Source organism: Ceratotherium simum, chromosome 26 (assembly GCF_057802395.1).
Source record: "Ceratotherium simum simum isolate JZ-2026a chromosome 26, ASM5780239v1, whole genome shotgun sequence".
In the NCBI taxonomy this organism is placed as follows: domain Eukaryota; kingdom Metazoa; phylum Chordata; class Mammalia; order Perissodactyla; family Rhinocerotidae; genus Ceratotherium; species Ceratotherium simum.
Window position 1 is genome coordinate 9,366,993 of NC_141925.1, and position 14,280 is coordinate 9,381,272.

The 14,280-nt window shown below is 47.7% G+C and overlaps 1 protein-coding gene across 7 annotated transcripts in view; it reads left to right on the plus strand.

Annotated features, from left to right (window-relative positions):
- The first annotated feature begins 997 nt into the window (after nucleotides 1-997).
- CLEC16A (C-type lectin domain containing 16A) overlaps nucleotides 998-14,280 on the plus strand; it is a 209,613-nt gene continuing 196,330 nt past the window's right edge. For all 7 annotated transcript variants that reach the window (XM_004438071.3, XM_087416956.1, XM_014793439.2 and 4 more), the window contains exons 1-2: nucleotides 998-1,223; nucleotides 13,191-13,319. In XM_004438071.3, coding sequence (XP_004438128.1) covers nucleotides 1,144-1,223; nucleotides 13,191-13,319 — 209 coding nt within the window. In that variant the 5' untranslated portion in view covers nucleotides 998-1,143. The remainder of the gene's footprint in view (nucleotides 1,224-13,190; nucleotides 13,320-14,280) is intronic.

Genomic DNA, 14,280 nt, shown 5'->3' on the forward strand with positions numbered 1-14,280 from the left:
CATTTACTCTGCCAACATTTGTCGAATACCTAGTATGCGCCAAGCCTTGTGCTAGGCATTGGGGGGAACATTGGCCCTTAGCCCAATTCTGTCCTGAGCACAGTAAAAGGGACACGATAGGCCTTAGACAACTATGTATAGGAACGCATGAATGAATGAATGGTGAACAGGGCAGTTTTGCCTCCACACGAGGTTCCCACTCCTAATCCAGAAGAGAAATTTAGATACTTCTTCTTGGTTCATGTAGGAAGTTGAGCATTTCTTTTTTTTTTTTAATGTCGTTGTTTTGGAAATGGCATGTTTTGGGTGAAGACCAGAGAAATCCTCTGAAAGTACAGGACGTTCAGTTTTGGTACACTGTTGCTTGAAGGCCTTTCCATATATATTTTTTAATCGAAATGGAAAAAGAAAAAGGCTGTGAGGACAAACAAGGCTGTTACCGATTTGATGCAGTTTAGTTTATTGGGGGATAAAAATAAGGGTGCCTGGGTTTGAACTCTGGTTCTGCATGATCTTGGGCAAGTCAACCCCTCTGTGATTCAGTTTCCTTCACGGTAAAATGGGGATAATAATAGTACCCACTTCATGGGGCTGTTGGGAGAATTAAATAACTCAAAATATATAAAGCGCTTAGGGTAGTGGCACATAGTATACGCTATGCAATAGCTATTCTTATTCTTGTCATAAAGCTAATAATTGTTAATACTGAAGTTACTTTTATCCACCCATCTTCACCGATTCCCTCCTCAGGGCTCCGCCCCTAGGTTTCCCATTCCCGCCCACCCGGACGATACTGCGGACTCTCCTCCTCTCGCTCCGCCTCTTCTCGGAGCCCGAAGGCCCGCTGTTTCGTGAGGCACGCCGGGCTTTGTAGTTCGTTCGCAGAGTCCTGTCCGCGGGGGCCTCGCCGGCGAACTGCATTTCCCAGCGTTCCTCGTGGCGGCGGCCGTAAAGCGCGGCGGTCGAACGGCCGGTTCCGGCTGAATGTCAGTGCGGGGCTGTGGGCTGAGGAGGAAGGTGGCGGGCGGTCCCTCCACCACCTCCGCGGCTGCCGCCTCGGCTTGTGCTGCGGTCGCCGCCGCCCGGCCGCTGGGCCGCTTGAGCATGAGACCGTGAGGCGAGCGACGGGCCGGGGCCGCCGACATGTTTGGCCGCTCGCGGAGCTGGGTGGGCGGGGGCCATGGCAAGTCTTCCCGCAACATCCACTCCTTGGACCACCTCAAGTGAGTGTGTTGGGGATGGAGGGGGGAGGCCGCGGGGCTGGACATGGGGGTGGGGGCGCATAGCCCCGGGCCGGGGGCTGGGAGGCGTGAGAGCGGAGGTGGAGGGCGGAGAGACGCCTGGGAAAGGCTGTATGGTGATTAAGAGCGAGGGCTCTGAGGGTGCCTGGGTTCGAACTCTGACGCGGTAGCTCCTCGCTGTGTGACCTTGGGCAACTCGCTTAGCTTCTCAGAGTCTTACTAGCCCCGTCTGTAAAGTAAGGAGATGAAATTTCAGTTTATGGACGCAAACTTCCTTCTTGCCGGAGGCAGACGGTGGGCACCAAGCTTCCCAGGGTGGTACTTCTTAGGCTGGACAGCTTAAGAGTCAGAGGTCTGGAACCTGGAGTTGGACAGATCTGGGTTCGAATCTAAGTGTGTGAATTTAGGCCTCAGTTTCCTCAGTTGTAAAATGGATATTGTGACTGGCATCTACTTCCTGTGATTGTTTTGAGGGTTGGATAAGAGAATGCACATAAAGCTGGGAGCACACACAAGTGCTCAATAAAGGGCAATAATTAAAGACAGATTATATTCTTGGGAGAGTCTAAAGAGGGACTGTCAGAAGTAGAGCTCTGGGGCAGGACCGGTGGCAAGTGGGGGCCTGGGAGGCAAGAGTGCATAGAGTGGCTTTGCAGTCAGACCCGCATTCAAATTCCGATTCCACCTCTTAATGGTTGTGTGACCTTGGACAAATTACTTCACCTCTCTGAGCCTCTGGTTCCCTGTCTGCAAATGGGGATGGTGAACATTGTGCAAGGATTCAGTAATGTCACGCGTGGAAAGCAATTGCTCCAGTGTGTGTTACACAGTAGGTGGCCAATAGAGGCAGCTGTGTTAATCACCTAGGCAGGGCCTTCCCAGGTCACCAGACCTAAAGTGCTTCTGTACCCCAATTCCTTTCCGTCAGATCTTTCTCTTGATTTCATTCGGTGCATCTCCACTATCTGTAAGTATCCTGTTTGTTTTTACTACTTTTCTGTCTGTTAGGAAACTGGTACTTCCAGGAGGGCAGAGGCTGCTTGTTTTGCTCACAGCTGTATTCCCGGCATCTAGTGCTGTGCCTGGCAGCAATAGAAGCTCAATGGATACTTTTTTTTTTTTTTTTAATTTTATTTATTTGTTTTTCCCCCAAAGCCCCAGCAGATAGTTGTATGTCATAGCTGCACATCCCTCTAGTTGCTGTATGCGGGACGCGGCCTCAGCATGGCCGGAGAAGCAGTGCGTCAGTGCATGCCCGGGATCCGAACCCAGGCCGCCAGCAGCGGAGCGTGCGCACTTAACTGCTAAGCCACGGGGCCGGCCCTCAATGGATACTTAAAGAATGAAAAAATTGAGTGAATTGGGGAGAGGTGCAGCGCATGCAGGCAAGGCCTAGGATTTTGGGGTGGAGGGAGATGATGGAAAATAGAGACTTTTGAGGAGGGGATGACTTCAGGGAGGGAAGTAGAGTGGCGGGGGCGGGGGAGACATGAGTGGGGGAGTAGGCAAACCTTTGGTGGTGAGAAATTGTCTGGTTTCCAGAAGGAGATCCCAAGATTACTAATGGGAGGAAAGAGGGGTCGAGGGGGGAGGTGGGGAACAGTAGGAGGAAGACAGGGGCTCACGGAAAGGATTGGTGGGAGAAAAATTAGATGGAGGCTTCTCATTTGGCTGGGGTTGGGGGTGGGGTGACTCTCAGCTGTGTTTTTCCTAGTATGGAGCAGGCATTTAATGTTTGTGGGTCTCACAGAGTAGAGGGCAGCAGGGCACATTGTGTGGTGAGGGATGGTTTTGGGTGGTAGTGGTGAGAGAAGACATGGGGAGGAGAGAGGCCCAGCACAAGGCTAGGGGTGTGTAGGGAGGCAGGAATCTTAAATGGGAGGGCAGCTGGACGGGAAAGGGAGAGGCTTAAGGATTTCAGGAATTTAGAGAGTGGGTGGATATGGCTGAGAAGGGAAGGAAGGTTATCTAGAGGAGGTTGGGCCTTCTGCCAGCATCCAGGTGTCTGCAGGCCCTCACCTAACTCTGCCTGACTCTAGCCCTTTTAAATTCCTTTAATATTTATTAAACACATTTTCTGTGCCAGGTACTTGCTAAGGACTTCTTGTGTGTTATTTCCTTTAGTCCTCACAAGTCTATGAGTTAGAGGAGCTATTATTGCTTCCATTTTATAGAAGTGGAAACTAAGGTTCAGAGAGGTTATCGCTTGCCTCAAGGTGACAACAGCTGAGAAGTGTCAAAGTCAGGATTTGACTTGGGTGCTTACACTCATTACTCTGTCTTTTTGAATAAAACTTCCCTATAGGTCAGTTTGGGAAGACTTTCTTGGGAGTCTCACTGCCCAATGGGACATCTTTGCCATCTGGCCAGCCAGGGAATGGTAAAGGTTCTCAGGTTCCCTTGTAGTATCTGGGAGCTGCCCATGTTCATTGTTTAGGTCGTACGGCTGTTGGGTGCTTTTTGGAAACCCAAGCTGCCTGCCCTGGATCAGGCAGATCAGCTTAATCCATGTTACAGCCTGAAGAACCTGGCAATTTGTGTATGGTGTGGGGCTTAGAAGATCCCAAAGTGACTAGCCATGAGCAACTAGTGTCCACCCCAATGCTTGTGATGCCCTTTGCTTGGCTCTGATAGTGAACATCATGGGCCTTGGGTACAGGACTGCTCATTCCCTGAGGGAGTTCTCAGGCTGGTGAGGGAGACAGCCCTAGAGCCAGTGACTATAGAACATGACAAGTGCTGGAGACGTTGTAGGCCCAGGGTTCTGTGGGAACCCTTCATGGAAGCTTTCTGGGGGAGGCAACATCAGAGCAGAGTCTTCAAGAATGAGCAAGAGCCACCGTGTGGGGCAGTGGAGGGGGACCCTGGAGTTTGTAGAGTGTCAAAGTAGGGCTGGTGGTTGTGGGAAACAAGGCTAGAGGTAGAACGGGGCTTGGGCTTCCTCTGACATGTAGGGGGACCAACTGTCTTGGTGTGCCTGGGACTGAGGGGTTTCCCAGGATATGAGACTTTCAGTGCTAAAACTGGGAAAGTCCTGGACAACCAGTACAAATTGGTCACCCTAACAGTGACAAGTGACCGTTCCTACTACGCTCTTGTCGAGACCTAGGGCAGTGTGGCTGGAGAGGAAAGGTTAAGATATTTAAAAGAATTCAGAATTGACAATTTTTTTTTTTTTTTTTTTGGCACACAAAGCATCTGGGAACCCTCTCCCTTTTTTAATAGACTTTATTTTTAAGAATAGTTTGAGATTTACAGAAAAATTGAGAAGATAGTACAGAGAGCTAGAAATCCTTTTTGAACCACATTATTGTTCATAACAATCCCAGCTTTCAGACTGGAAAGGAATTTTCCTGCCAGACAGGGTTTTACTTTTGCTAAATAATGGAAAACTGTGTACCTGTGGTCTTTGTTTTTCGAACCGAGTTACCTATTTATTTGAGGTAGATTGAAATGGTGAGAGGTTATTTGCTACTCATCACGGGTGGTTTGTTGTCCAGACCAGTGGTGAGGCTGTGACATGACTATCAGATGCCCACCACCAAGCTGAACCTTTACTGATGGAGTTGTTTGATTGATACTAAAACATCACCTGGACCAGGAGCCGTGCCTCCACAAACTGATAGAACTTTTTGGTGTTGTGTTGCGTTGTTGCCTTAATTCTGATTGCCTTTGTATGCGGGTCAAGATTCTTGGTTGTGAGTGACAGAAATGCAGCTGGAATAGCTTTCAGCCCCGGATGGAATTGATTGGCTCCTGTCACTGACCTGTCTGTCCTAGCTAGGCCAGGCTCAGTCCAGGTGTTGAGACGAAGCTGTCAGGATCTGCCTCTTCCCACTTGTCTCTGCTTTCTTCTGTGTTGGTGTCATTCTCAGCAGGCTCCAGGCTGACATCGTATCAGCTTAGCAATCCCTGGGAAAAAGAGAGCTTCTTTTCTTAATGCCAGCAGAAGTCCAGAAGTGAGTATTGTTGGCCAGCCTGGGGTCTCATGCCCGTCCCTGAGCTAGTCACTGTGGCAAGGGGCAGGGGATGCTCTAATTGGTCCTTCCCTGGGACCAGGGTAGCATCAACTCCTCCTAAGCAAGTGGACAGAGAATGAGAGAAAGAGGTGGTTCCCCGTGGGAAAATCAGGGGTTATTACCCAAAGAGAAGAGGAATGTGTACCCAGCAGACAGATGCTCACCTACTCTTGGTATATTCAACTTTTGCCTGAGATAGCGCTGATTATTTTTAGAGCTTGGAGTACAATATTGCCAGATTCATTTTCTTAGAATATCATGCTCACTGTATCACACTCATAGTGAGTCCTAGGCACCCATTAGGTCAAGTCTAAGTTCTTCCAGGCCTTCAGAGCACTCCAGATTCTGTTCCCATCCGTCTAGTTTGGGAGCACAGAGGAGGGCCCTTTAACCCCAGCTAGGGAGTCAGGAGCATCCTTTGTAGGCAGTTGCCCATTTAATTGGCGGCCTAAAGCGTGAGTGGTTGGTGGTTGTTATCAGTCATTGAGGGAGTGGGCAGGGTAGAAGGGAGGATGCTTCCGGGAGAGGAAATAGTGTTTGAGAAGCCTGGAAGAGAGAGACTCAGGTCATTCAGTAAGGGGGTGCACATGGGGCAAGGGGGAGGTGTAGGACCCAAGAACAGAGCAATGATGAGGCAGGAGAGGTGCCAGAGGCCAGGTCCCACTGGGCCTTATAAATTGTGTTAGGGAATTTGGACATTAGGCTGAGGACAGTGGGGAGCCATTGAAGGTTTTTTAACTAGAGGGGTATTGTGGTCCAGCTGAAGTTTGGAGAATGGATTAGAGGAGGGCCAGACTGGAGGTGGGCATCCACTTAGGGGGCTGCTGTCATCTTCTAGTAAGTTAGGGTAGCAGCTGGCCGTAATCCACAGATATTTCTTGTGCCATTTCATGTTGATGGTCCTTCTCTCACTCACTGTTACACACACCTGACACGCCCACCTGTCTGCGTCTTTGCTCTCTGCACTAAGCTCTCCTCCTCTTCATCCCCATCCAAATGCCTAACTATATCCTTAAAATACCAATTCTTTCATAAAAATTGCACTGGTGACTTCAGCCAACCAGAAGTTTGACTGTCATCTCTATCTTCGCTTGTTCCTGTCCCGCTGGCCCACTCAGTTAACACATCATTATGTATAGTCTTCTCGTCACCAGGCAGTTAGACCAGCCGTTAGTGCTCTGGGCTCTTCAGGCTTTATCCCAACATTGAGTTAGAGCCCCAGGGAGCTGGCCAGGGTTCCTCAAGCCTGTCCTTCTGCCGAAATGGTCTTACTTGGTTATGTGTTTGTTTGTCTGTCTCTCCCACTTTGAATGTCAGCTTCATGAGGACAGAGACCTGTGTGGCCTGCTCAGCTGGGAATTGGCAGACGCCAGGATAGGGCCTGGCACATAGTAAGCGATCAACAGGTCCTTATCAAAGGATGAATCAAAGAGGCAGGTTCTGGCCAGGCTTTTCTTAACTTGCTGTTGCCAGTTTGGTCAGCTTGTGCCGGAGCTGTGGCTTTTTCTAGGGCTGAAAGCCCTGCCCACACCCTCGCTATGGTTGCCGGCTCCCCAGCGTCTCAGACCCAGTCTCACTCGCTGGCCCAGTTTGACATCTTCCGTGGGTGATTCATGGGGAGAAGCACCGCCTGTAACACCGTTCCCTGGTCCTCCAGTCCCATTCCACTCTGCCTGCGGCTTCTCCTTGTCCTGCTGGCTGGTGGCTGGGTGCTGACCAAACGGAGCTTTTCAAGGCACAGAGTAGGCCACTCTGGGGAGTCTCTGCCCTGGTGCTGAGCAGGCCAAACAGACACAGGCTCTGCGTTGTTCCCCCTACCCCTTCCCCGCCAGGCGTTGTTATCTGGGGGGGTGCTTTGGGGGAGTGGGTTTCTGGTCCCCCAGGCCTCCGTTACCCCACTTGTCCTTTCTCCCACTCGAGCTTGTGGATAAGTCTCAGGATCTTCCAATAGGCATGTCCTACGAGGCAGATTATACAAGTCATAAGACTTGTGTGAACTGGAAGTTAGTATGTCTCTCTCCGAAGTGGACAGAATTATTATTAACTGAAATGGTTTAACTTGTGAAATAAGAGACTCTCTTGAGAAAACAGGGTCCGTGGAGGCGGAGTTTGTTTACAGTCCATAGTTCTTGGTGATGAGCCTCTCGCGTGTTGCTGCATGTTGGCACTGGTCTGCAGTTTCTCGGTCTCCAGGCGTTTCAAACCCTTAAGCGCGTCTCTCAAGATAGAGTTTGCTCATGTTCAAGGGCCTGATATTGGGATTCTTCATTCTGCAGAGCTTCTGCTGGAGATAGGATAATGCTGGCTCATTTCCAAAGAAATGGAGTAAGGGTCAGTTATAAGAACTTACTTTAAGATCTGATACGTAGTCTCCTGCCTTTTTGGTTTGTTGTTTATTTATTTGGTTTTCTTGTATGCTGGGCATTCATAGCTTCATGCAAATGCTTGGCTAATAAAAGTATTGACTTCGTTGTTTGAGTTTTCTATACTGTGATGGTTATAAGCAAGTGTTCTGGAGTCCGACTGCCTGGGTCCCGTGCATTGGGACTCTGGGCAGGTCCTAGCCTCCCAGGGCCTCGGCTCCCCAGAGCATCAGCCCCGCAGGATTTTTGTGAGGGTTTAATGAGTGAACACATCTGAAGCACTCAGAACAAGGCCTGGCAATAGAGGCTGCAACTGTTTTTATCATGGTGATGATGAAAATTTGCACACACAGAGTTTGAGAGAAAATGTTATCATTGTAACAGTTATTATCATTGTAAGAGAAAAATCTGTCATTCTGTCCTTGGAAACTTATCTGAAATGTGGACACAGCCTTGCACACAAAGATGGCCGTCATAACATTGTTGATCATCATTAGGAATCCTAATACCCAGCAGAAGAGGAACTGCTGTGCTTGTCCTATCTGTGGTATACTATGTGGCCATTACAGATGCTTGCACACAGTTGTCAGTAACAAAAATGCTCTTATTTTAGTCAGAGGTGGGAAAAAAGATGGCATGGAAATGGGCATACAACATGAGCTCAACTGTGTAAATATCCATTGCAAAGAAAAAGACCCAAGGAAATACACTGAAGCTCCAGCAGTGGTCATCTCTGGGCAGTGGCATGATTGACAACTGCCATTTCTCTTTTTTTGTTGTTGTTGAAGTTTCCAACCTTTCCAAAATGAGTGTTACATTTAAAATTAGAACGTTATTAAACTATATTAATATCTCTGAGGTGGTTGAATTACTTCATCTTCCAAAGCTCTGGGATTAGATGCAGCATTAAAATATCAAACCTTAATTCATTCAGCTTTCTTTTTCCCCAGAACATTTAAGCAAACGTATACCGAGGGTCTCTTCCTGAAACAGTGTGCTAGGGCATTATGGGGGCAAAAAGATGAGCAAGATGCAGGTGTGATCATCATAGAAATTTAGAGCTTGAGAACTGGTAAGTGTTTCCATCCACCAACAACAAACATTTCGAAAACAAATATTTCAAATACTACCATTTACAACAGCATCAAAAAACATCAGATACCTAGGAGTAAGTCTAACAAAAGATGTACAAGTCCCCACCCAGCAAACATTGAAAGAAATGTAAATGCCACGATGTTACAGTATTGTAAAGATGTCAGTTCTCTCCATATTTAGCTATAGATTTAGGTCAGTCTTGAAGTCATAGCAGGTATTTTTGTGGAAATGGAGAAGGTGATTTTTAAATTTATATGGAAATGTAAAGGGCCCAGAATAGCCAATATAGTAATGAAAAAACAGAAGGAAAGAAGTTGGAGGACTTACATTATCATATAGCAAGCTTTATTTTAAAGCTGCAGTAATCAAACAGTGTGGTATTGGCACAAAGGTAAAAAAATAGATCGGTGAGACTAGAGCATCCAGAAAGAGTTCCACATGTGTAGTCACCTGACAGTGACAAAGGTGACATTGCAGCGCAATGGAGAAATGAGGACCTTTTCAGTAAATGATGATGCGTCAACTAGATGTTCATATGGAAAAAATGAATTTTGGCCAATACCTCACACCATACACAAAAATCAGTTCTAGATGTACTCTAAGTCAAAATATGAAAGGGAAAACAGCTTGATACAAAAAACACTATCCAAGGGAAAGGCTGATAAATTGGACTATGTTAAGATTAAGAACTTCTGCTCGTCCAAAGACCACTCTAAAGAGAGTGGAAAGGGAAGCCACATCCAGAGAAAGTATTTGCCATGTGTATATCCAGTAAAGGATATGTGTTCAGAATATATAAAGAACTCCATCAAGTAAGTGAGAAAAAGGTACACTACCTAGTAAAACATCGGCAAAAGACTTGCACAGGCGCCTCTCAGAAGAAGATACTCAGATGGCCATAAACATTAGTCATGAGTCATCGTACGCTAGAACCCCAGTGCGACATCACCATCCACCCAGCAGAATGACTCCACTGAAAAAGGAAACAGACCACAAGTGTCAGAGAGGCCATGCCTCCCAGCCACTTGGCTGTGGGCCAGCTACTGCACATCCCTTGGTTGCTGTCCTGGCCATGGTCCCCAGGTTACTGCGAGTAAGAGGGTCAGGTGAAGCCCCTCACACAGAGGCAGGCACGTAGTCTTCTGCCACATGTGGCAGCTCCTAGAATCTTCTTTTTGGGACTTACTACCCTGCCCTTTCCCCTGGGTTTGTCTGTAAGGGCCTCCTCATGGTTACTAGCATTTTTTTCAGAGATTATTTGACGAAGGCAATGATGAAGAGAGCAACAACAATAGCTAGCACTTTTATCGTGCGTAGTAACTGCTGGGTTAGTTATCTATCTTTTTCCTTGTTTATTCCTCCGAACAATACCATAATAGGTAGGTACTAAAGTATTTATGGGAATACCTAAATATTGCTGCTCCCATTTTACAGGTGAGATAACTGAGGTGCACAGAGATTAAGTAACCTGCTCAAGATCCCCCAGCTAATACCAAACTTTCCACTTCCTGCTCTGGTTTCTCTGTCTCTTCCCGTAATTCCTGCCTTGAAGTCGTTTTTTCATGGCTGTTTAGATCCAGCCTGATCTCTCCTTTCTATGTTCCTGGAGTATTCCTTGTATAATTTAGTAATGATGTTAATAACGGCCCCCATCATAGCGACCACAATATAATAATAATAATAGTAGCAGCTAACCCTGTATCTGTTGAGTGCTTACTGTATGCCAGGCACCATGCTTGGCTCTTTCTATGTGTTATCACATTGAATCCCTGGAACACCCCAGAAGGAGGCCTTGACTGTTACAGAAGCTGAACTCCAGAGAGGTGAAGTGCCTCGTCCAAGGCCACGGTTAGGAAGTGGCAGGGCCAGGAATCAAGCCCAAGTCTGTCTGTCGGACTCCAAAAGCCTGGACTCTTCACTACCGCTCTGTGCCGCCACTTGCTGTGTTTGGCGTTTGGACCCTGACTCTGTTCAGTCTTGTATTCCCTGATCTAATTTATGTTTATGAAGACAGTCCCCCACCCTCCCCCCATTAGCATTTATTGAGCACCTACTGTGTACCAGACCATTTGGAGTATATTGGGGTCAGGATTAATAAGGCGATGTTTCTGACCTTGAGGAACTCAGGTCTAGTCAGGGAGGCAGATCATTACAAATCAGGGTGTCTGTGCAGCAGCAAACACATATGGGTACAGAGGTGCCAGACAGGAGAAGACAGACAAATCCACTCCAGCAGGAGGGTAGGAGGTTCTTTAAGGAAGGCTTCACCAAGAGATGCCTGAGCTGGGTTTTGACATATGAGTATGAGTTTGCTGGTTGGTCAGGGCATCAGGAAGGCACAGTGAATAGAAGTCTGGGCTGGTCTTAAAGATTTTAAACTCTCCTATCCCTATTGGGGGTCTTGGAGCAGACCCACTCACCCAGGTCGCTGTCTCCTACTGGGCCAGGAGTGGGATGTGGGATGCTAATGGGTGTGTCTTCTCCACAGAAGGAAACACCAGACTGGGAGAATCTGCCGCTCCCCACGCTGCCTGCAGTGCCTGTCACAGCAGGGCATGGGGCGTACTGTGGACTGTGTGGACAGTGTCACTGATGGCCACGGAGTGGGTGAGGCAGTGGCTTTGAAACTTCAGTGAGGGCTCGTTCAAAATGCAAATTTGGGGCCCTGCACCCAGGAGTCAGATTCCATGGGTCTGAGGTGGGGAGCTAGAATCTGTAATTTAAACAGGCAATTCTGATGCAGGAGGCCTGCGAACCACAGTTTGAAAAACTCTGCTCTTTGAGTCTTTTGGAGAAGATGCACTCGAGGTGAGATGGAGACATAGATTCATCCCAGGGTGGTTCCGTGCTGTGTAGTTACCTTATCACAGAGGGAAACTGGCCTCGCGCTCCCATGTGCAGCTCTGCCAGTAGATTTGGGCACAAATGGTGGAGATTTCTATTTTTGGAGAGCTGTTCTAGTTATTGCATATTAAAAGTTGCAAGCAATTTTAATTAAATTTATTAAATGATTAAATGACTGATTATACTGTGTCTTTAAAATATAACAAACAGGAACAATATTAATAAATAAAACTCAGCCCCCTAAAGCAGCAGATTGCTCCTTATTCTGTGCACGAGGTTCTCCCACTTTTTTTTTTTTATAATTTTATTTATTTATTTTCCCCCAAAGCCCCAGTAGATAGTTGTATGTCATAGCTGCACATCCTTCTAGTTGCTGTATGTGGGACGCGGCCTCAGCATGGCCGGAGAAGCGGCGCATTGGTGCGCGCCCAGGATCCGAACCCGGGCTGCCAGCAGCGGAGCACACACACTTAACTGCTAAGCCACGGGGCCAGCCCGAGGTTCTCCCTCTTTATATCCTAACCATTTTTAGAGATTTTCGATGGGATGATCCTATCTAATCTTTCCCTGCCTTGCTCTCAGCAGCCCCTGCCCCCAAACTGAAGGTGGCCATAAAAGAAGTCAGGAGGTGGCTTTTCCTGAGTCACTCCCTCTTGGTGTCCCTTTTTCCTTCCCAAGCCATATCAGCTGAGTTATCTCAGTCTCTGGGCTTGGGGACGGTCTCTTAAAAGCTGTGCCAGGCGGCACTCCCAGGGCATCCGGCCAGGCTACCGGTCCCCACACGGCTCAGGACTGGCCTCAGCAATTCTTTTGGTTGCTCGCACCGCCAGCAGAGGGCCTTGAGGACTGGACTGGGCCTATCTGTCTCTGCCCCCGGGGATGGCACAGATCTGGAGCAGCACAGGCCTTCCAGGCACATCTGGGTGGGTGAAATACAGTGCCACAGCCTCGCAAGCTCACTTAACTGTAATCTGTACTCAGTAAATACAAGTGGTGCCCTTGAACTGCAAGCCACCCAGTTCATTTGAGCCATCAGTTCTGATGTGTGTTCTGTACTTTATGGGGGATTATGGGCATTCCTAGGGCAATCTTGATTGCACGTGATTTGTGCCCCAGCCACTGGTTTTGGGACCCACCCTCCCTAATCTGTGACCACCTCTCTGAATGCCTGTATCAGCCTGGCTGCAGGTCTTATTTAGGCATTCGGCCTTGAGCTCTGTGTCTCCACTTGCTCCACTGGCACCAGACTCACCTGGGGAGGGAGTGAAAAGGCCCATGCCTGGTCTTCCCTCAGTTCTGCTGAATCTGAATCTCCGGGTGGGCTCCTGCAGCCCCCGCTTCATCCAGCTCTCCAGGAGATTCTCTTGCACACTGGAGTGAGGATGGCTGTCTTTAAGAGCTTGACGATTCTCTTGCCTCAGTTTGGGTTGGTGTGTCCCTGGTTATTTGACATTCCAAGCATTGTCTGCCATCTTTCTTGGGTGGTGAGTTATGACTCATCTGAATGGGAATTGTGCTAACCGAATCTGAAAAAGCACAGCCAAGTTGTCCCCCAAATGTTGCTAGAGGTCCTTGAACCTGGCTTGCATTTCAGTTGGTAATCTTTAATTTTCTTCCCTTTCTCTCAGGTATCTGTACCACGTTTTGACCAAAAACACCACAGTCACAGAACAGAACCGGAACCTGCTAGTGGAAACCATCCGTTCCATCACCGAGATCCTGATTTGGGGAGATCAGAATGACAGCTCCGTATTTGAGTAAGGGTTTCTAATGGTTTTCTGTTTTTTGATTCTTCTTCTTCCTTTGAATATTTTTCTAAATGTGTATCATGAGTCATCCCTGATGATGTCAGGATTTGATGCCAGTTGGGTCTTGCGCGGAGATCTATCTATATAAAATGTCCTTGAAACACTGTGGAAATGCAAGCTGAAAATGGGGAAGTTATGGAAATGAGTATCTTTAGAAAGTCTGAAAACATCATAGATGATTTTCCAAGTGGTGTCTGATTATCTTCCCGAAGGAAGGAGAAAATGTCCTGGGTAGTTAGATTCTAAGTGACCTGAAAGGCCCCGGGGGAGACACTGAGGGCTGACATATAGTGTCTTTCCTGGTGGGCAGGCACGGTGCCGAGCTCTCCATGAGATAATCCATCTCAGTCTCCCAGCTACCCCAGGTGGGGCCCTGTGGTTGTCCCCAGCTTTGCCTGGGGTCACAGAGTTGGTAAGTGGTGAAGCAGTGGCTCACACCCAGAGCCAATGAAGGGGTTTCTCCTCATCCTCGTACTTCCTAGATGAGCAATCTTAGGCCAACTTCCGTTTCCTCCTCTTTAAAGGAAAGCAAGTTCCCTGCCTCGTGCCTGGTACAGAGTAGGCACTCAAGAAATGTTAGCAAATGATAATTTAAAAACGTCTCCCTGTTGGACCATTAAAAAGCAAAGGCTGTAAACCATGAACTCCTTTCCCAGTAGACCTGTCTTAATGTCTGAGTGCAGAAGGATTCGGCTTATGACAACCACCAAACACAGATTTTATTTTTATATAAAATAATCTCAAGTTTAAGTATTGAGGCTACTTAAAAACCCATTTAAAATAAATAAAGGTGTTCCATTTCCAACCTGTCTTCTTATTAGATATCCTGATTTTCTGGATAGCTCTATATTTTCATCTGTAAGATTATCTAAGATAAAGTAGCAGAAAATGGAAACTCTTAGAAATGCAA